This window comes from Bos mutus, chromosome 15 (assembly GCF_027580195.1).
Source record: "Bos mutus isolate GX-2022 chromosome 15, NWIPB_WYAK_1.1, whole genome shotgun sequence".
NCBI lineage: Eukaryota > Metazoa > Chordata > Mammalia > Artiodactyla > Bovidae > Bos > Bos mutus.
Window position 1 is genome coordinate 36,988,172 of NC_091631.1, and position 23,599 is coordinate 37,011,770.

Consider the following 23,599-nt stretch of genomic DNA (forward strand, 5'->3'; position numbering starts at 1 on the left):
GCACATCTTATTTTACTGATTGTGTGTTACAAAGGGCAGAGACCTAATCACATTTAGTCTTTGCTGTTGCTGGCTGTGCCATGCGTCTTGCGGGATCTTAGTTCCCCAATCAGGGATTGAACCTGGGCTCTCAGCATTGGAAGCACAGAGTCCCAGCCACTGGACTGTCAGGGAATTCCCCACAAATAGTCTTATCTCCACGCCGAGAGCCTGAAATGTAGGTACTGCAAACATTTGCTGATTACTTTCTTTTTGAAAATTGATACATGTGAGCTGTTGTGGTTTTCTACTATATCCTGAACTCAGTTATTTGCCCTGAAAGAATAAAAGGGGTATTAAATTGTAAAATAATGAAGTATTTTCTCAAACAGAGCCTCATTAATGAAAAACTGCCATGTATTTATCGCTGAGCAGAAAGTCAGCAATGAGAAAACAGCCTGCACTGCCATGGGGCCAGCGTGGGGCTTAGACAACTGCAGTCCACGTGGCGGTCGTGTCACCCAAAGGTGTGACACTGCTTCACTGCTGGTGAGGCCCACTTATCGTCCTAAGGGATTTTCAGGTGTCAAATACGTGTCCTGAGCATGTTAACACCAACCTGGAGGTGTGTGTTTCCAAACTGCAGAGTCCTCCTTAGTGGTTTGTGAAATGATTTTAGAAGGTCAAACTGTATTTTTAAAGAAGTGAAACAGATTAGAACAGAAAAAAGGTATGTGCGCTGCTTGTGGTATATAGATGAATATTGTTTTGTGAAACTTTCATTATAGTCTATATACATTTTGCATACATATACAAAGGTATATGTATACATATGGTAAGAAATACATTTTATATCCGTAAGTCGTGATCAAAAAAATTTCAAAGTTATTGGTCTAGGCTGAAGGCACATTTCCTTTATCTGCTTGCCTTTTGCCAGTGAGGAGCAACCAGACTTAAGGCAATTTACATTCAAATATAGACTTCCCTCCCATTTCAGTGGAGTATGAAGCAACGATAATGACAATAACTTCAATAATAATAATGGAACTGACATTCACTGAGCTCCTATTAATAATGAGCCAGTTACTAAGTTAAGCGCTTTACATATATTTCATTCTTTCCTTATAACCACTTGAAAGCGAAAATATTAATTATTATCTCCATTTTACAGATGAGGACACTGAAAATGAAGAGGTTTCCTAAGTTGCTTACTATCATACATTAAGTGTTAGGACCGCAGTTTGAGTCTGAATGTAACTGAACTGAACTCTTAGTGTCTTGTTACCTAAGCAACCATGTGGCCCTGGATCTGTCCAGAAGAGTCTGGATAAAGAGATTGCTTCAGGGAAGAAGTCATCTAGTTCATCCCACCCATGGGAATGAAGTGTTGTTCAGAGTGTGAGTTTCTTGAGCAATGGTATTATTCTCTCTACTCTGTTCAGAACAAAGCAAGGAAAGAAGGAAAAGAGATGCTAGGGTTGGATGTAGGGACAGCGTACTATATTTATCAAAGTAACCTTATGCCTAGCAAAATGCATGACGTATAAGTTACATTCAGGGAATGCTGCACTGAAATGGACTGAACTAATCTTAGTCCCAGTTCTGCTCTTATTTGCTAAGTGATCTTGGCTAGGTCATGTCATCTCTCAAAGTCTCTTGAAACATCTGTCCTGAAGGTTATTTTAAGGATAAAATAATCTTGCTGAGGAACTTAAAGGGCTGTGGAAATGTAAAGGAGGAAAAACTTAAAAATTTTCCTCCATGTGGCTACTTCTCAAATACACCCAGCTATTTGATTTTTATATTTAAGAGGCGGATTTTCTCATGGCATTTTTCTACACAAGATAATTTATCCAAGTTGCAAATATCTGCATTTTGCTCACAGGGCACAAAACCTACTGTCATTTTAAATGAAAAGCAATGTTATCTATTCACATCTTCATCGTTTCTTAACTGGTTTCTGCAGTTAAGAAGCAAAAAGGTTGCTTCTCCCGTCTTAGGAACTCTTCAACATGCATGCTCAATGCTAAGTGACCACCCTGACTGCAAAAGGGTGAAGGAGAAGGTGGAGGTCAGTCTAAACCCTCATTCATCAGGGTAGGTCAGAGGCACAGTGGAGAGAGCGTAAGAAGGAAAGCAGGAACTAAGATTCCATGACAATGAAAAGGAATGGAAAAACAGAGAAAATAGAATAGAAAAAAGGAGAAGGTTGGTAGGGAGATTCCAAGATAGGAGGTTCTTTCCACACAGGGTAAATGAGGAACTGCTGGTGAAGTGGTACCTAGCTCTCTGGAAAAATGAAGACTCTATACTTGAGGATGGGAACAAGGAAATGAACTAACGGCAAGGCATGCAAGTGTCTACATGTAGTCATGCCCTGGCCAATCTGAGTGTGAGTCCACCTGCCATGTTCATGTTAACAGGGAATCTTCTGAGATTTCCCAAGCTTGCCCCAGTCCATTCTTGCTGCTCTGTATGAGGAGGGATGATGCTATCAGAAGAGGCAAAGGAAAGCAGCTCGAGGGACACAGAAGTTTAAGGTGTCAGGAAGTGGCCACATTTCATCTTCCAGTTAATCACTGGGACCTTGCGAGATGTGGAGGCTTTGGGAAAGAATTAAGAGATGGACCTGCTTAGGAGCAAAAAATCTTGTCATAAGGAAACACACCAAGTTTACAGTAATTTTTAGGAGAAAATATTTGGGAAGGGGATCATGAATAATAATTATGGCCTCATTATGCATAGAAAGAGTCCCAAACAAATTAAATAGAGTTTAACCCTAAGATGTAAATACAGCTTTCCAGGTACATTTGAGAATAGAAAAGAAAGGACACAAGATTAGAATGTAACCACTAGTGGGGATTCCCTTGCATAAAAAAAGCCATGAGTCTGAGGCCAATATAAAAAAAGAAAAGATACTGTAGTTGAAACATATTGGTGAACATCCTTGAGCCTCAGGTACCAACACAGAAACTGAGACAGTTTCATACCTAAATTTATAACATAGGTCACCTGGCCAAGTGGAGGAATAGATAATGTGTTTGTTGTTGATGAAGTTTCAGATCAGATCAGATCAGATCAGAGCAGTTGCTCAGTCGTGTCCGACTCTTTGCGACCCCATGAATCACAGCACGCCAGGCCTCCCTGTCCATCACCAACTCCCGCAGTTCACTCAGACTCACGTCCATCGAGTCAGTGATGCCATCCAGCCATCTCATCCTCTGTCGTCCCCTTCTCCTCTTGCCCCCAATCCCTCCCAGCATCAGAGTCTTTTCCAGGGAGTCAACTCTCCACATGAGGTGGCCAAAGTACTGGAGTTTCAGCTTTAGCATCATTCCTTCCAAAGAAATCCCAGGGCTGATCTCTTTCAGAATGGACTGGTTGGATCTCCTTGCAGTCCAAGGGACTCTCAAGAGTCTTCTCCAACACCACAGTTCAAAAGCATCAATTCTTCGGCGCTCAGCCTTCTTCACAGTCCAACTCTCACATCCATACATGACCACAGGAAAAACCATAGCCTTGACTAGATGAACCTTTGTTGGCAAAGTAATGTCTCTGCTTTTGAATATGCTATCTAGGTTGGTCATAACTTTCCTTCCAAGGAGTAAGTGTCTTTTAATTTCATGGCTGCAGTCACCATCTGTAGTGATTTTGGAGCCCAGAAAAATGAAGACAGAAATCAAGAGTAGGATGGGGATGGGAGGGTTTCAACTAGATAAACCAAGAAGTCGCATTCTACTAAAAGTTAAGGGAAAAGGTGCTGACATGCCTGCTAATATAAGGTTTCAGATGGCAAATGAAGAAATAACGAGAACTGCAACTTCTAACCAAATCCTGACACCAGTTCCTGGCAACAGAAATACCAGAAACCTTAGGAGAAATACACTGTACTATCTTTTAGTTAAAACTCACCAAGAAAGAAATGAGGAGAAGACTGAAGATTGTATCATAGACTTTAAAACAACAAGTATTTAAAAGTTCAGGAAAAAGCTACATATAACTGTTATGGGTCAAACTGTGTGCCTCCCACCCCATCAAAATTCTTCTGTTGTCATCCTAACCCCTCAGTTCAGTCGCTCAGTCTGTCTGACTATTTGTGACCCCATGAATCTCAGCATGCCAGGCCTCCCTGTCCATCACCAACTCCCGGAGTTCACCCAAACTCATGTGCATCGAGTTGGTGATGCCATCCAGCTATCTCATCCTCTGTTGTCCCCTTCTCCTCCTGCCCACAATCCCTCCCAGCTTCAGCGTCTTTTCCAATGAGTCAACTCTTCGCATGAGGTGGCCAAAGTATTGGAGTTTCAGCCTCAGCATCAGTCCTTCCAATGAACACCCAGGACTGATATCCTTTAGGATGGACTGGTTAGATCTCCTTGCAGTCCAAGGGAGACTCTCAAGAGTCTTCTCCAACACCACAGTTCAAAAGCATTGATTCTTCGGTGCTCAGCTTTCTTCACAGTCCAACTCTCACATCCATACATGACCACTGGAAAAACCATAGCCTTGACTAGATGGACCTTTGTTGGCAAAGTAATATCTCTGCTTTTCAATATGCTATCTAGGTTGGTCATAACTTTCCTTCCAAGGAGTAAGTGTCCTTTAATTTCATGGCTGCACTCACCATCTGCAGTGATTTTGGAGCCCCCAAAATAGTCTGACACTGTTTTCACTGTTTCCCCATCTATTTCCCATGAAGTGATGGGACTGGATGCCATGATCTTAGTTTTCTGAATGTTGAGCTTTAAGCCAACTTTTTCACTCTCCTCTTTCACTTTCATCAAGAGGCTTTTTAGTACCTCTTCACTTTCTGCCATAAGGGTAGTGTCATCTGCATATCTGAGGTTATTGATATTTCTCCCAGCAATCTTGATTCCAGCTTGTGCTTCTTCCAGCCCCGTGTTTCTCATGATGTACTCTGCATAGAAGTTAAATATGCAGGGTGACAATATATAGCCTTGACGTACTCCTTTTCCTATTTGGAACCAGTCTGTTGTACCATGTCCAATTCTAACTGTTGCTTCCTGACCTGCATACAGGTTTCTCAAGAGGCAGGTCAGGTGGTCTGGTATTCCCATCTCTTTCAGAATTTTCCACAGTTTATTGTGATCCACACAGTCAAAGGCTTTGGCTTGTCAATAAAGCAGAAATAGATATTTTTCTGGAACTATCTTGCTTTTTTGATGATCCAGCAGATGTTGGCAATTTGATCTCTGGTTCCTCTGCCTTTTCTAAAACCAGCTTGAACACCTGGAAGTTCACGGTTCACATATTGCTGAAGCCGTCCTAACCCCTAGCACCTCAGAAAATGCGACCCCATTTAGAAATAGGGTCACTGCAGACGTAATTAGTTAAGATGAGGTCACACTTCAGTGGGGTGGGCCCTAATTCAGTGTGATTGGTGTCTTTATAAAAGGGGAAATTTGGAGACAGGTGCACAGGGATGTCACGTAAAGATGAAGGCAGAGATCTGGCTGATGCTTCTACAAGCCAAGGGATGCCAAAAATTGCCAGCAAACCATCAGAAGCTAGGGGAAAGGCACAGAACAGACTACTCCTCATGGCCCTCGGAAGAAGCCAAACCTGATAACATCTTAACTCTGAACGCCTGGCTTCCATACAATGGCTTTTGAAGCCACACAGTGGCATTTTGTCACAGTAGCCCAAGAAACTAATACAATGATGTTAAGGCCTGATTAGGAAGAATACCGAAGAAGGGTGAAAGCTCTTAGGAAACTCTGCAATCACAGAAAGTTTTGATGAAGAAGGAAAAAAAAGTATCTATCTAAAGAATCAGTATGATTGCCAGGAGATGTGCACAGTAATCTTGGTTTTCAAAAGGGAAACAAGTGAATTTTGTAAAATAGTCTTTATGTCGATCCTGAACTATTGTCTCTTATTCCTCAACCTAGCACTTCCGAGAACAAGAGTAAAAATAACCGGCATTGGAGGCACAGCCTTCGAGTCTGGGCTCACAATGCCCTAGCTGTTTATGCTTCTGTGCTCAGCTTTTCTACCCTGCATACTTGAAGCATCGTGGACTGCTGCCAGGGCCGAGTCACCATTTCAACATGCTCCACGTTCCCCTCCCCATCCAGTGCTCCCAAACTCATCAGTATGTAAGATTTCAGCAATTATTATACCTCTTGTTCCATGAGGCTAAACTCATCTGTCACCACGGTAGTAATACATTTGATCATTCATTTAGAAAGGGTGATTAAAAACAAATTTAATCATTAGTTGATTTAAAGTATCACTATCTAGAAAAAAATTTTCTGCTTTTAGAGTTGTATCAGGGCTCAGTTATAAAATCAGTCTTACTAACCTCCTCGAGCAAAGCTATTGGATGGGTTTACATCCAAATGTCCTGGCACTACCTGCTTAAGCACAGTGGACATTCTTGAAGTCCTCCTTTCAGTCCCTAAAGTCAGCCAAAAAGAAGAACAAAAACCATGTCGTTGGGGTTAACATTACTCAAATGACAAAAAGTTATCTTCATGTGTAGCATGTCTAATTGCTGCCAAACATTGTACTTTTTAAGTACCCAAAGCTTAATAGAGATAACAAGGCACTGTTACTATTTCCTCAGAGATACACACGTCTGCAAGATTATACAGAGTTAGGTTTGGCAAGTGCAATCAGAGAACTGAATGATAAATGAAGCAAGGCATGCATGGTGTTACTTTACAAGAAAAGCCACTTTCTGCTTATGTTGAGCTAATTCAAATAGCTGATTAAGCCAAGGAGACCAGCTTCTCAAGTCACATGCTCCTGTGTCTAACACATTAGGGTTACCTCTACATGAACCCTTTGGGGTTCCATCACATGATAACTGAAACAGAATATTAGTACAAGTCTTAATGGCTTCATCCAAATCTAGTGAAAACAAACTGTACTGCAAGTCATAAAAGGCCACAGAAACTTCAGGAATTTCAAACTTATACATGATGATTTTAATAAACATTCAATAAACATGTTCAACTTACACAGTCAACTCTAATACTGATATTTTAAACTGTGTAAAACAGATTTCAGGAAAAAAAAAAAACAAAACTCACATGACTTTGTCTTTCCTACCACCTCTCTTACTACTCTTTTTAAAAGGAAATAACCGAATCTCTAAATTTGGTTACTATTTACTAGAAATTTATAGTGGTACCCTGATAAAAGCTAAAGTTACAGACCATAAGGTAAAACATTAAGGGGTCGTGTTGACGGAACAATGCAAATAACTAAAGAGGCTAACCCTAGGAATGAATATGACCTTTCATAGCTGTCAAAAAGAAATGCATTATATCAAATCTTACCTGGAGACAGAGCAAGTGCTGGCCTGACAGTAAGAGGGTTATTGCCACTGAGTTTCTGATGGACAGAAACTGCACTCAGTAATGCTTGCAAGTACTTTTCTTGTTCTATGCTACTGGAAGATTCTAAAGAGGAGGTAGGAGCTGTAAAAGGAAAAGATATTAAGTAAAACCATCTCTATATTAATAAAACAGGTTCACTCTATATACATATGCTTATTCCTTCTATATATGGTCTTCAAGTTACCACACTCAAATATAGAAACCAGCCCCACTTAAAACTCCAAACTTAAATAGCTAATCCTCCGATGATAATGGTTTCACCACATATACTTCCAGGCTGCCTCCTCATCCTCCTGAAAGAGCCCAGGCCTGGAAAGCCAGCACACAGCTGTCCTCCCAAGTGGAGGTATAGTTTTTCACTATCCAACCAACTCAAAGATTTACAAAAGACAACATTTCCATGATGACCCATGCCTCTGTTCGGGAGCAGAGGATGGAGTGGGTTCCCTCAGCATCCCAGAATGAGCAGAAGTGAGACTTCCCAATACCAGTAACTGTATTCCAATTCTCTCACACTGGCCTAACAGGGGACGTGAACTTGTAGAGGGTTGTTCTGGGAAGAGTGGAGGAAGATGAGGACATAGGAGCAGCTACTGCTCAATCCCCTGGTCCTTCTAAAACAGGATCAAAAAGTATGCACAGATGGAAACAACAGTGAGAGCAATTCTGGTTGGAGGGAGTCTGAGCCTGGCTTGCATGGAATAAAACAGAATCACTGAAAATGGCCCAGGTACTCTAAAGTGGTATTGGGAGGGGACTGACTAGAAGAACAACAGATAATAACAAGTTTTCTTACAACATGACTAGGAAATAAATAATTAGCATTACTATCTTATATTTTATCAACTTTAAAGTGCCATCATTTTATAAACTCTAAAATGCCATTAATTATAAGATGCACTACTATTTTATTTAATGAGAATTTAAAAACTGCCATTTAAGCCAAGACACAATTCTTTCTGATCACATGAACTGTAGGTCACATTCCCATTTCAAAGATATTAAAATGTGAGTAAATGTGTGAGTTCAAAAAGTGTGAAAAACAATAAATTTATATTATACTGAAAAATCAGAAATGAGTGGAATAAGACAATTTCAAGTTTTCCAACTAAAAGCTCAGTGATATGCTCATAATAATGCTCCTGAGATGATTCACTCACTTTATGTAATCTACATATGTTATGTTCTATCATCCCCTTATGTAGCTTGAGAAGATTCCTTAGGACAGAAAAAGTTAAAAGCCGACTGCCTTCAATATATATATGTTGAGATTCCATGCCAAGCGGAATAACAACAACAATATAGCCCACCAGGCTCCTCTGTCCTTGGGATTCTCTAGGCAAGAAATATTGGAGTGGGTTGCCATTCCCTTCTCCAGGGGATCTTCATGACTCAGGGATCAAACCTTGGTCTCTTGCATTGCAGGCTGATTTTTCACTGTCTGAGTCATGAGGGAAGCCAATAATATAGCATTGTGTGTATAATGTCCTCAAGTCAACTGAATGATCAAAGACATGCTGGCCAACTTTGAACTTTCAGGAAGGAATGGATGAGAATAAAGAAGACATATCAAAAAGCACATGGTTCTACCTACTGAACCCCTGAACTTGAGTTTGCTCATTTCCAAAGAGGGAAGTCATTCCTAAGTTGAATCTGGTGTCTTAGTGGTCCTTGGTTAAATTTTTTGAGCATCTGTTTTAAGCTAGAGGTTATGAGAAAGGTTAGCAAAATGTAGCTTCTGACTAACTTCAGACCTCAAACCCAGTGCTCAGAAGTGTCCTCAGAAAAAGGGGGCCGCGCTTAGTGTGCGTTTTTTCTTACACTGACCAGCCTCTAGCTTCCTAAAAACCTTTCCGTTTGAGTGCTCCAAAACCAGGATTTTGGTCTTTAGGTTGCTGACTTGTATGTGTGTGTGTGCGTGACATGTAGGAATGAGACAGGATATCCTATATCACATAGAACAGAATACCTATTTACTTCTGAAGCTAGTAAATATATCTGAATACTTCCCCCCCAAAAGAAAACAATTATTATATCTGTTTCCATTTGTGGATACTCTGGTTTGCTGAAATGAAAACAGCTAGAACCAAAGACTTTACTATGTTAATTTCTATTAAAATTCAAATATAGACAGACATATTAAGCAAGATGTCAAATTCAAGGCGGAGCCCCACATCGTCAACTCCAGTTCTTAACTGAACAGACTATACACAGCGCACTGGAAAAGTTCACATGTGAGAGGCTTGATGGAAAGGGCACAACTAGCATTCCTGGACTTTACTTCCTTAATTTTTGGAATACCCAGAAGTGGAAGGATCAGAATAGTGCTGTGGAGAGTTGCTTACCTGCCTGAGGGGAGTTCTGAGACTTAAAAAGGCCAACCACTCCCTTTCCATGGAATCCTCCAGATCGGAGGAGCAGGGTACTGCTTCTTGAGTTTCTCCAACATACAACAGGCAGGCGATTGTGTCGATAGCAGCGGGCTACCCTTGGTAAACTACTGTCCTGTACAGCTTGAGGTACAACTAAAAGGCCAGGATAGCTTCAGGGGTATGGAAAGGAGAAACAGGATGATTTGGGTGGGTGAGGCAGGGTCGGGGGAGGAGAAGAAAAAAGAAACGGGGAGAGAAAGAATACAAGCATGTGAATTTCATAAGTTCACAGCAAATTTCTAAGACTCAGAAACACTGGTGGAGAGATAAGACATATATTTCAAACATGAAACAATTCAGTTCTTTGGGGTTTGAGAAGAAAAGGCCTAGATAGTGAAAACAACTAGCTCATCTACTAATCTTTTCTTTTTTTTTTTAAATAAGCCTTCTTCAGTGATAATGCAAGCTTTTGCTGAGTAACGTTAAGTGTAAAAATTAAAAACGGCATACATAACTATTAAAAAGGCCTCCAATAAACAAGATTTCCCTTGCCTTATATACAACTTGAATAAAGATTGCAAGATTAATGTATTAATGTCAACTTTATGAGAATGACAAATCAAACTGTCAACTCTTTGGATTACTGAAATGACAACAGAGGATAAAGTACACTAACATTCAGAATTCCAGAGATGGTGAAAGGATTAAAAATCAAAACCAAATGATTTTTGGTATGAAAACAATATGTTCAAATGTCAAGTAAGTGTAAATATTTTATTAACACTACATGTTGATAATTAAAAAAAAAGATTAGCTCATAAATTTACAGGATATGATGCTGGGAAAATTAAAAACAGACAAGATAGATAAAAACTTATTTATCTTGTTTTTATAGATAAGTACAAGAAGACAGGCAGCTTTCAAAGCAGTTCTTTAGTTTATTTAGAAATATTAAAGAGATTCCATGTTAATAACCTCCTAACCTCTAATCCCATGTCTTTTGTGTGTGTGTGATTTTTTTTAGAATTGTGGTAAACTGTACCTAACATGAAACTTAACATGTTAACTATCTTCAGTCCACAAATCAGTGACATTGTCACAATACTGTGCAATTGATCACTTCCAGAACTTTTAATCCCTTATCTTGTTATAAGTCAGTGCTGAGAGCAGGGAGAGAAAACCCAGTATGTGGTCATATAACCTTCAATGGCTTTAGTAAATGCCAATTTTATTTCTCTTATTTACCCAGAGATTCCCTGGAAGCATTCTGAAAGCCTAGCACTTTCGTGCTTCAGGTTTACAGGCTGTCTTTTTCTAATACCACAAACTGATAGAGAGTCATAGTTGTAGACATAATCATTCATGAAGACTTGAAAAGCAGTTCCATTATTAGGGTCCTATGCTTCTTTTCTTTTTTAAATCGCAGTACAGTTGTTTTACAATGTTGTGTTAGTTTCAGATGTACAGCAAGGGCTTTCTCTTTCTAACTCCAGTTTAGTATTTGTTTATTGCTCCTTTTGGTTCTAGATACTATAGTGATTTTGTGTATTAGATAAGAGAGTAATGCTTAATAGCTTTGGGTACTGTTTCAGTAACTGGGAAAGAACCAACACACTCCTCTACCCCATTCCCCCGTCCCTTCCTTCCATGGCATTAGCACCACAGACCATGCTCTGCTACACACAGGATCTAAGACTTTCCTGGTCCCAGGCATGGGCCTGAGTGACGGCTGGATAGCTACTGGTGCCAGGGTAAAAAGCATACAGCCTGAAGGCCAGCAGAGGCTATTCTCAGGACCAGTGTCATTTAGCATGAAAGATATATCCATTTATCCTGCCACCCCCCCTATTCTACCACCACTACTTAGAGCTACCAGCCATGGGTACCAGAGGAAGCCTTGAGGTAGACTGGGCTTTAGGAGCTGCTGTGGAAACTTTTAGGGCTTCCCTCATAGCTCAGTTGGTAAAAGAATCCACCTTCAATGCAGGAGACCCTGGTTTGATTCCTGGGTCAGGAAGATCTGCTGGAGAAGGGATAGGCTACCCACTCCAGTATTCTTGGGTTTCTCTTGTGGCTTAGCTGGTAAAGAATCTGCCCACAATGCGGGAGACCTGGGTTTGATCCCTGGGTTGGGAAGATCCTCTGGAGAAGGAATACTCCAGTATTCTGGCCTGGAGAATTCGATGGACTGTAGTTGATGGGGTCACAAAGAGTCGGACACAACTGAGCGACATTCACGCACTCTGGAAAGTGGAAACTTCCGATCAAAGAATAACGCATATACAAATAGCTTGAAACATACATGAATTAACACAAAAAGAAATCCATATCATTAGCACCTAGGTCAAGAAATGGACCATTCATTACCAGCATCCAAAAAATCCCCTTGTGTCACCTCCCAATCAGTGTTTCTCCCTTTTCTTCCTCCAAAGATTATCATTAAACATCCTTGACTGCTAACAACATGGATGAGTTTTGCCTGTTTTTTGAATTTTACAAAAAAGGAACAAATAGAATTTATTTTTTTGTGTCTGGCTTCTTTTTCTCAACAGTATGTTTATGAGACCCATCCATGCTATTGCATGCAACTATAGTCTGTTCATTTTCGTTGATGTAGAGCTGGGGTCCCCAACCTCTGGGCCATAGATCAGTGCCTGCTCTCAGATCAGAGGTGGCATAAGATTAGACATGAAGCACATAATAAATGCAATGTGCTTGGACCATCCTAAACCCCCACACCCACCTCCCCCTGCAGATCCATGAAACTGGTCCCTGTTGCCAAAAGGTAGGGGACTGTTGCTGTCTATTATCCCACTATGTGACTATATTACTTATCTAATCCTTTTATTGTTCATTTTGAGTAGTGTCTAGCTTTTGACTATATAAGAAACATGTTGCCATGAACATTCTTGTAGTTGTTTTTTGGGAGTACGTATGCTTTCCCAGATGGAGTAGGCTTTCCAAGAAATACATAACAAATTGTGCACATGTTCAGTACAGGTCTAGAAGTTTAGTAGATGCTGCCAGGGAGCTTTCTAAAGTTATTTAACCAATTTACAGTTAAACCAGCAACAAAGAGTTCTACTTGCTCAACATTTTTTACTAGCACTGTGTATTGTTGGTCTTTTAAATTTTAGCCATTTTTGCAGGTATAAAGTTGTCTCATTGGGACTTTAATTTGTATTTATCTGAAGACTAATAAAATGAGCACTGTTGGAAGATGGAGGGAACTACAAGTGCCTACCAAATTGAGAAGGCATCTTGAGATTAAAGCATAGGCAGGCAGCTCCACAAGTAAATACTATATATTTTTATATATATATATAAATATAATAATAAAATGGACCAGTTCATTAGAGGGTAACTTACTCACAGGGTGGGATCTATCAGTGGATAATGATCAGGAAACATTTGCTACTATACTCTGAGCCCAGGACAATTTTATAGTCAACCTAGGGTATGGCGGTAGGTGCTTAGAAACAGGATGTGCATTCCCAAGTTAAGAATAATAGGTCACTAGTCTCATGGGCCCTGGGAATACTTCAGGGAAGGTTTTCATCATTGTTTGGGAACTAACAGAGCATACAGACTACCTGGTCCTAATAAGCATTAAACAATATCTATTAACTACAAAGCTCTTGATGACAGAGAAGTGATTCACTGCATAGTACAGTGTTGGGCAGGGTCAGCGAAAAGACAGGAGAAACTGTTAAGGCCCAAGATGGCATCAGTTATGCCAAGAGTCACATAAGCATCTTTTTAGATATTTATTGCCCACTAGGATATCCTCACAAAAGAGGACATCCTCTGCCTTTGGTTATTGCCTTTTTATCCCCCTAATAATGTTTTCTGATATATAAAACTTCTTAACTTAGCAATCTTTTACTTTACGGATAGCTTTTTTCCTGTCTTAAGAAATATCTTCTAGAAGCTTTATTTAAAATTTTAACCTTTTTCATGTAGATCATGTAGCTCTACAGATCAGTGGGAATTGATTTTTGCCTATGTAGTGTAAGGTAGAGGTCAACATTAATTTTTTCCTTGTATGGATATCCAGCACCATATATTGAAAAATATCTTTTATCTACTATTTTTAAATGCTATCTTTATCTTAAGCCAAGTGTTCTCATATGTTGAGATTTTTCTATATTCCCTATTTTGCTCTAGTGATCTGTTTATTCCTGTGAACATTCGATACTGCCTTAATTACTGTTACTTTATATAAAGTCTTGATATCCTATAATATTATTCTGTAAGACGATCCTGCTACTTCTGGCCTTTTGCATTTTAATGTAACTCTTAGAATCATCTTTTCAATTTCTGTGAACATTTTGCTGGGATTTTAATTGCGATTGTATTGACTCTATAGGTCAATGTCTGGAGAAATCACAGTTTTAGAGTACTGAATATTCTAGTCCAAGAACATTAAATATCTATTTATTTGTCATCCTTAATACTGTTTTGACTGTACCATGTAGAGATTTTATACATCTTGTATTAGATTTAGTCCCAAGTGTTTAATAATGTTTTTTAGTGCTACTTTAAATAGTACTAATAGTATCAAAATAACATCATTTAAAATTTCATCTTTTGTTTTTGGTGTATATACATGACTAATTTTTTATAATAACCTTGCAAATTTGCTTATTAATATAACAAGTTTATCAGATGAGTCCCTCAGATTTTCTGTTTAATCAGATCATCTGTGAAAAGCAGTTTTCTTTCTTTCCTTTCAATCTTTCTTTTATTATTAATTTTTCTAATTTTTGTGTACTTCCTAAGACCTCTAATACAACACTGACTAGAAGTGGTGATAGTGGGCACTTTTGTCCGGATCTCAGAGTACAAGGTGTCAATACTTTACCTTAAGTAATTTTTGCTGCAGGATATATTTTTTAGAAACTTAGGAAATTAAGAAGCTCTCCCTGTATTTCCAATCTGCTTAAAGTTTTTTGTAAAAACTCATATATTATACTTTATAAATGCTTTTCTGTATACAATGAACTTACAATAGTCTGTAATTCTTTTAATGTGGTGAACTGTGCTGATTAATTTTCAATTGTTAGCAAGTTTAGCATTCTTGTAATAAACTACACTTGGTCATAATGAATTCTGAATGAAATGAACCTTTTGTCATTATGAGCCATCTTTTTTTTATTGCTAGTAAAATTTTACTTTAAAATATATTTTAAAATTTATATATTGTGATAGCTTTATTTTAAAAAGGTGGTTTTGCATGCTGTATTCTTTCTGTTCACTTTCAACCTTTTGGTAATTTTGTATATTAGATATAGCCCTTAAAAGCAGCATAAAGCTTAAAAAATTCGGATTATCTTTTTCTTTTAACTGGAACATTTATCAATATTATAAGTAATATAATTACTGGTATATCTGAATTTATACTATCTTACTATTTGCTTTCTATTTGTCCCATCTGCTGCATGATTCCTTTTCTCTCTTTCTTGCCTTCTTTTGGATTATTTACTATTATATTTCCTTCTAATAGCTTATGGGTTTATGCTATTTAATATCACCATAATCTCCTTATAATAATCATTAGAATAAATGGTATATTCAGATTTTATTTTGTTTCTGACAGAGTGAAATGATAAGTAACATCTGTTTTCTCACTGTCAGATAAGATTTTGATAACAAGCTTCTCAAATAGCAGGACGTCACACCTTATGCCTTTGCTTACACTTAACTACAAAGAAAATTTGGTTAGAAGGAGAGAGTATTAGGAAAATTACTGCATACTCAACAAAGTCACAGCCTTTCAGTACTTAATGTGAAATTTTTATTTATCCCAAATGTCAATCTACATTCCCAATATGTTTCTCAAGTTTCACATTTGTATTTGTACACTTAAACTGTCATTTAAAATGAGATAGCTACAGTTCTTCAAGAACAGCAGGGCTTAAACTAATAGTAACATTAAGACAACTTTCTAAAATATGTACAAGACTTATAAGTTACAAAGTACTTTCACAGTGTTATTGTATTTAATCAAACCAGAAATTTATACATGCAAAGAAAAGAACTTACCTGAAAATGATCAAACTTGTGGAGGGTAAAAATGTAGTTTTAAAAGACATAAAGCAGGAAATAGGGCTTAACAGATATATAAAAAATAGCAGTAGACACAGTAGAAAAAAGAACATGTGTTCATATTATTCTTTAAGTAATATCTCTTGAAAAAATTCTATTTAGACAGCATAAGGAAACCTGACCTACACTTGGATTAGCAAATTACGGCCTGGGCCCAAACCGGCCTTGCCCATTTCTTTATGTACTGGCTATGGCTGCTTCAGTGGCAGAGTTCAATAGCTGCAATAAGAGAACATATGCTGAGTAAAGTTGAAAATATGTACTATCTGGTCCTTTAAGGAAAAAGTTTGCAGTCCCTTGACCTACAGTATATTTTCATCTCTCCTCTGCCTGGGCAAATTCTATTCCTACTTCGCGCTATCTCAGGCATGCTAGAAGAGGGGCAAACAGGAAGAGAAAGACAAATATGGGAAATTCATAAAATGGACAGAAACTATTACCGTCCACTTTCTGATCTAACATAGGCACTGTTCAGTGATACAGCTATACTTGTGAGAATGTCAGTGAGACGCTTGCACATGCTGCACAAAAAATGTCCCTTAAACACACATACCCCTGGACAGCCTGCTCCTGTTTTCCAGCATCTCTCTCTTGGCTATGGATGCAAATAGCCCATTCAAGACTCAAATGGAAGAAAGGAAGGTCTCTTTTGGAGAGACTAACAGACTTACCTCCGGCAGAGTGAGTACATCCTGTTGGAGGCAGTGATTCGAAAGTACTCTGGTTTAGAGCGAGAGGAGCTGCCACTTATGGTTCCCAAACCCAAACGCTGATAGTCTCTGAAACAAGCTTTTTCTACTAGCTGTTCCATGGTAGATTTCTCTGAGGCCTTTAGAGTGGTACTCGTGGGGAGTTCACTATCATCTGAAACTTGATGGCAGAAACAGGTTTTGAAGAAATGAGATAGCTCAAAGTACAGGATTAAAAACTTCCTTCTAAAGAGGATCTTTAACCAAGAGAGGTTTATATTAAGGCTAGAGGTGCTATGTATGCCAAAAATTGAATCATGGAACTTCTATGAGGCATCATTATGCTCAAACATAAACTGTAATAGTCAGGAAATAAAATATTAGGAGCTCAACTAACTCAAAATGTCAGGGAAAGTAACTTAAAATTTCTAAAAACAATATAATTTTGAATATATTACCCATATTTTTCTTTGTTAGTCAGGCTTGATTTTTACTGTCCACCTGGAGTGATTTCTATTTAGGACTCTGTAAACACTCATACTTTGTGAGAGACTAACCTATTAGTAAAACTCACCTCTAACATAATCATTACACAAACTCATCAGGTTTCAGTTAACTTTAAAGAGCATACACTTTCATTAGAAATTCTTAATTAAGCAGAAGTTCACTACTGGGAAAGGATCTTTCTTAGATATGAAGAAGTTATATTTGGTGGAAGTTTTATTTTGTCAGAGGATGTGGTGTACATGGGAAACTCCCTCAATTTTGCAATCACAGGTTACAGAAGCCTTTAAAATTTTAGATGTTGGAAGAGTTTACCCAATAACCAAGTATTTTAGGGAGGATTAAAAACAACAACATTCCTAATTGGTACCGCATGTTCTAACTAAAAAAAAAAAAAAAATTCCATGTTAAAAACTCTCCTAATTTACTTTCCTACTTATTTTTACAATGAGAGAATTAAAATTAACCTTTCAAAGTTTTTGGAAATGTACTCAAAGTTCTAATGTCAAAGGGAAAGATATAGCTCTCTTCAATTAAAAGAAAAAAAAAAACCTAGCTTATTTCTATAAATATAAGCCTTTGTGCTTTAGTTTGTGAACTTCACAATGCAAATGCATCATTAAGTATCAGTTTTATTTGTTTTGGCCTCTTATCTTTAGAAGAGCAAAGAGTATTACATAATTTGGTCTTTTGGAGGAATAATTATCATAGAACAAGTTTTTGTTCTGTGAAATCATAAAAGCTTTAAATTAGAAGAGTCAATAGTGACGGGTAGCAGTAATTTTTGTATGACTTTCCATGTGACTGTGAGAAGCCCGGGTTCCAATAAATGATCTTTTCACTGCCCCCAGAGGCAAGCCTGTAGCTACACATACTGAAATGGAGACCTTTAGCCAAAGATCTCTCTAAAGATGATAGTTCTTTCTTTAAAATGTTCTTCTGTTGTTATTAGTGGCAGTAAAAGTAGTAGTTGTATAATCACTGGTGATCCAGTCTAAGAGTCTGAGAAGAAAAAGGATGCAATGGCATCCTCTCTCTTAGATCAGATTCTCTCTAGTGTTAATTCCATAAGCATACTTGACATTGGGTTAAGGAATAGAAAAATTTTGCTACTAGTTTCCTGACTGAGTTATCTCAGCTTCCCAGGTTCTGCTCTTTTAGATATTTAGCAGGCATTTTTTTCTTATCACCTAAGAATGCCTTCATCTTAGATTCCCCATATAGATTAGGAGTACCCACAATGTTCTCACCAAAACCCCAAATATTCAACTTTGAATAATTTATGCCCTTATTTTCTTATTCTTATTCCATAACAATAAAGTACAGGGGACAACTTTATACCTAAATTTCCTGTGCAGTGGGATTTCTTTCTTTCTCTTTTTAATGAGACCCACATGCTGCTGCTGCTAAGTCGCTTCAGTCGTGTCCAGCTCTGTGCGACCCCATAGACGGCAGCCCACCAGGCCCCGCCGTCCCTGGGATTCTCCAGGCAGGAACACCCACCTAACAGTGGCCAACTGGCTCTATGGATTTAGTGGAGGAGTGTGTGTGCTATGTCGCTTCGGTCGCGTCTGACTCCCTGCGACCCCATGGACTGTAGTCTGCCAGGCCCCTCTGTCCATGGGGATTCTCCAGGCAAGAATAGGAGAGGGTTGCCAGGCCCTCCTCCAGGGGATTTTCCCAACTCAGGGGATGACCCCGCATCTCTTACATCTCCTGCATTGGCAGGCAGGTTCTTTACCATTAGCGCTACCTGGGAAGCCCAAAGGAGGAATACAACTTAACAGAATCTCACCTGAACAATGGAATACTAGGCAAACCAAAAAAATGTTTTTCCAGTTCTGAGAAGGTGGTGCCTCCCATCTTATGAGGTAGGTTTTTAAGAGTCAGGTTTAAGTGCAACTATGTCTTTCTCTCTTGTTCTTACTCATATAAGAAGAAAGAACAAAGTTCATTCACGAAGGAAAAACGAGTTCTCACATACCAGATACGTCATCGTCTTCATTCCATCCAGGACGGCTCACTCTCTCTTCCACAATCGTCCCTGTCCTCCTCTTCAGTAAATACTGCCGCCCAATCGTCATTTTGCCTGCCCTTTTAGCACCTTTCACAATGGTTTTCGAGAAAGTGCTGCGAGTTATAAAACCAAAGAGAATGTTAATTTACTATGAAAATGCCACTTACATTTTTTGATACCCATGTTGCTCAACTTGTTTTTTCTCTACCGCCACACCCATTAGTATTATCCAGACCTTCATTAAGGCTCTCTTTCTTCAGGTCACTTTTTATATGGCAGAAGGCTAATTTACTATATCACGTTATCATCAGGACACTGTGTTAGGCAAAAAGTGCAAGAACCTAGAGTGGGACACAGACTATTTCTCATCCCCAATCTAAACTCCTCAGTTTGGCTTTTTGTCAAGCATGCCCCCAACTCACTCTGTTTATCCATGCCACTGCCTCCACCAGAGACCATGCTTGCAGAAGTCCTCCTGCGTGGAAAGCCAGCCTACCTCCTTCTCTACTGATTCAGAATCTCTACTAACTCATAGGTTTTCTTTAAGATCACCACAAATGTAGCTGGTAGCACCTCCACTTATTTCTTAAATGCTTTAAATGTGTAAGTGTAGTGTCCTGCCTTCTGACACTAGAAACCTTCTGAGATATGGAAAAGAATAATTAACATAATTCCCTTTTCTGAGAGGAGAAAAGACAAGAAATCAGAAATCTGAGTACCCTTTTGAGAATCAGCTTTAATTACAGAGAAACTAGGATTTAAGATATTTGGATCTAAAAGTACCTTATTTAAATAGTTTAGTTTTTATTGCTGATAGAAATTCTGGGTGTAGATATTTATAATCCAAAGAATTAAACAAAGGTCCCATTTCCTGAATAATCATATTGAGGTGACGGTTTCAAGTAAGAATGTTTTTGATTTATTTGTCCACATACAACAACAGAACTTTTCCTGTGTTTTCTTGTTGTTCAATGAAAAGTGATAAGGATTCTTTTACAGACAAATAGTTTTATCAGACCTCATCTTTAGTGATCTGAAATGTAAATTTGAGGGTTATGGACCTCAAATTAAAATGCTGTTTTATGTAATTTTTAGAATTCACACAATATAGATATTTCCTAAATTAAGCCTTTTGTGAATCACTTCAGATGTAACTTAAACTCAAGGGGATTTTTGAATGTTTTCCCAGCTAGAGCTGTATCTTTTGTTTTATATATGCAAGATAATACTAAGAGATTTTAAGGTTTAAAATTGATATGTCTCTGTTGTAGCTTGATAGAATAAGCTTGATTTTACAGATATATAACCACCCTCACCCCAACAGTTTCTAAACATAAAACACCATACAAAGCTTTGTTTCTTCCACAGAGAGTTAAAACAATGAATATCATAGGCTCCTCTGTGACCACACAGTGCTAAGATGCAACGCCTGGCTCACCATTTAAATGTTTAAAATGCTGTTCATGCTTCTTCAGCATCTCACACCTGCATATGCGTGGTCTCCTTTGCTTACCAGGTAACAATGGTACGAGTGGCTAGCCATGCAGTTTAGAAATGACATACTGCCTGCAACCTCAAATGGCCTATAATCTCCACCCGGCCCCACTTTCAGGCAAAAGGAAGGCCTTTTCTCCAAAGTCCGCAGAGTAACCCTAATATGTAATTTGTACTAGCAGATGCCCAAACTCCAGGTGATTAATGGTGAATGGACTGCAATATTAACCCTTATATTTTACCATTAATTGAAGAACATTTTAAAGCAATTATTATTTTGTAACCATTCAAATGTAAATGTTTCAACATAAATTCATAAACATTTTCATTAAAAAATAAGGGTTCCTACTAAAGAAATGTGACAAAAGGAAATGCAATGACTGATCCTGGATTGGATCCTCTACCAGACAGAAAAAAAAGGAGCTGCAAAGGCTCATAAGCAAAATTTAAATATGAAATCTGGTCAGGTGAAAGTTTTATATCAATTAAATTTCCTGGTTGGATTACTGTACTGTGGTTACATAAAATAATGTCTTTGTTCTTAGAAATATATATTGACATATTAAAGAAAAAAGGAGCATTATGTATGTAACTCAAATGTTTAAGAAAATATATATGAGAGATAAAATGATAAAGAGAATGGAATAAAGCATAAGCAACTGGTGAATCTAGGTAAAGGGTATACAGGACTCCTTTGCACTGTGTTGTAACCTTTGTATAAATTTGACATTAAATAAAAAGCCCATCAGCAGACGAATGGATAAGAAAGCTGTGGTACATATACACAATGGAATATTACTTAGCCATTAAAAATAATACATTTGAATCAGTTCTAATGAGGTGGATGAAACTGGAGCCTATTATACAGAGGGAAGTAAGTTAGAAAGAAAAACACCAATACAGTATACTAATGCATATATATGGAATTTAGAAAAATAGTAGTGATAACCCTATATGCAAGACAGCAAAAGAGACACAGATGTATAGAACAGTCTTTTGGACTCTGTGGGAGAAGGCGAGGGTGGGATGATTTGAGAGAATAGTGTTGAAACACATATATTATCATATGTGAAACAGATCGCCAGTCCAGGTTCAATGCATGAGACAGGGTGCTCAGGGCTGGTGCACTGGGATGACCCAGAGGGATGGGATGCGGAGGAAGGTGGGAGGGGGATTCAGGATGGGGAACATGTGTACACCCATGGCTGACTCATGTTATAGCCTCCAATTAAAAAAAAAAAGTGGGGAAAAAAAAAAATGTTCTCACCTCTCAATCAGAACAAAACTGTTTACTTGACCTGGGTATTGATGGAAACTAAAGGGATTGCTCAAAGGTAGAAACTGAGCAACAGAGGAAAAAGGGAAAACAGAACTTCACATTCTAAAACTGCATCATAAGCAATGAACATGATTGTTCCATATGTCATTGCTGCTCTCCATAACTCCTGAGCTTCGTTCAGTGGGTGTGACAGAATGGCAAACACATACTGACTTAGGAGATGGGTCACATTCCCTGACAGTGACTTTCAACTTTGGGAGAGCTGAAATGAAGAAACTGTCTCCTCACCGAAAGGAAGTGTTCTTCTCCTTCTGCTTGGGTGAAATGATCTGTGGGGCAGTTTGTCCAGCAGCAAAGGCAAAGGTGGTAAAAACGGACTGAGGGTAACGGAGCTTCATCAGCTGCTTCCTGAAGACCTCTACGACTTCTGGGCTCACTTCTTCATCAAATGCCACTTTAACCAACTAGAGACAGAAGAAATTAAACATAGCAGAAACATTAAGGATTTCTAGGTAGCTTCCCCGCCAATTACTGAAATAACAAAAAAATAACAATACTAAATGACAAGAGGTTAGAGGTTGAAGGGACTTTGGATATCATGCAATACAATTTAAAATTTTTAAAAATAAAAAAGGGCTCAATCAATTGAGGGCTCAGAAAGGTTTACTTGTGATAGATGGTTGGTTGGTAAGGAAAATAATGTATGTTGAAGTTGGGTTTCTTTAAGACTATCTTTTCTCAATTTCTTTTCCTTTTTGGCTGCACTGTGTGGCTTGTGGGATGTTAGTTCCTTGACCAGAGTTGAACCCGGGCCCTCAGCAATGAAAGTGTGGAGTCCTAACCACTGGACTGCCAGGGAATTCAGGACTGTCTTTTTTAGATGCGATAGGGAAGTTAACTTATAGTGGCTGGAGTAGGAATTGTGTCCTTGTTTAACAACCACTGGTGGTCCTAGATAGGGGATTTTGCCTAAGGAAGTGTCTTCCTATCCAGAGATACTTATAAATCTAGGGAGAAAAAATTAAGTTTGACTAGAATCCTAATTGGTAGACCCATGTGTTTGATAGAGCCTTTAGACAGTGTCTCTTGGCATCTGTTTCTGGAGGAAATGCCTGTGGCTCTTCTACGGAAGAGGCAGAGCTCTGAGACCACAGCATTCTAGTTTAGAGTCCTTTGGCAGTTGGAATAATGAAGAAATCCCTAAGAGATCAGTACTCTCATGTGGCCAGAGCAGGTCTGGACCTACAGATTAGAAGGCTTACATTTCACACAACCAGAATATGGAAGTATTAGGGAGAGCTTCTTGACTGGAAGGAACAGGGCAAGAACTGGAATCCCTGGAAATCTGAGAAGTCAGAAACAAGGCACAAGAGTGGGAAGAGCAAAATGTGCTCTTGAGAATTATTATTTTTTTTTTTTTAAAAAAGCAAAACTAAGAAAAGATCACTCTTCTGAGTATCTGGTTAGCATCAGTAATTCCCACAAGTTCTGAAATGTTCAGCGCTCCCTGGAAAAACCTTGGCTTCACCAAGGTTTACTTATAATCAACAGTACTTTAGCCCTTGCTGTAATTCTCAGAGATCTGCCTCTTCCATAGAAGAGCCACATGCATTTCCTCCAGAAACAGATGCCAAGAGATGCTATCTAAAGGCTCTATCAAGCACAAATTGAAGTATTACATGGCAGAGAATAAGAGTCAACAGTGTGAGTCTGAATTTGTGAGATCACTCAATATCAACAGATTATCCATTGTTACTCTGAGCTGACTGAAGGGCTCAGGAAACAGAGGA

General features: G+C 38.5%; 1 protein-coding gene across 1 annotated transcript in view; it reads right to left on the reverse strand.

Annotated features, from left to right (window-relative positions):
- The window catches only part of SBF2 (SET binding factor 2), a 498,680-nt gene that overhangs the window by 45,098 nt on the left and 429,983 nt on the right, over nucleotides 1-23,599 (reverse strand). Inside the window, exons 24-28 of the mRNA XM_070383912.1 lie at nucleotides 22,098-22,273; nucleotides 19,004-19,149; nucleotides 16,498-16,696; nucleotides 9,692-9,888; nucleotides 7,287-7,427 (exon numbers count right to left, since the gene is read on the reverse strand). Of these exons, the coding sequence (XP_070240013.1) occupies nucleotides 7,287-7,427; nucleotides 9,692-9,888; nucleotides 16,498-16,696; nucleotides 19,004-19,149; nucleotides 22,098-22,273 (859 nt within the window). The remainder of the gene's footprint in view (nucleotides 1-7,286; nucleotides 7,428-9,691; nucleotides 9,889-16,497; nucleotides 16,697-19,003; nucleotides 19,150-22,097; nucleotides 22,274-23,599) is intronic.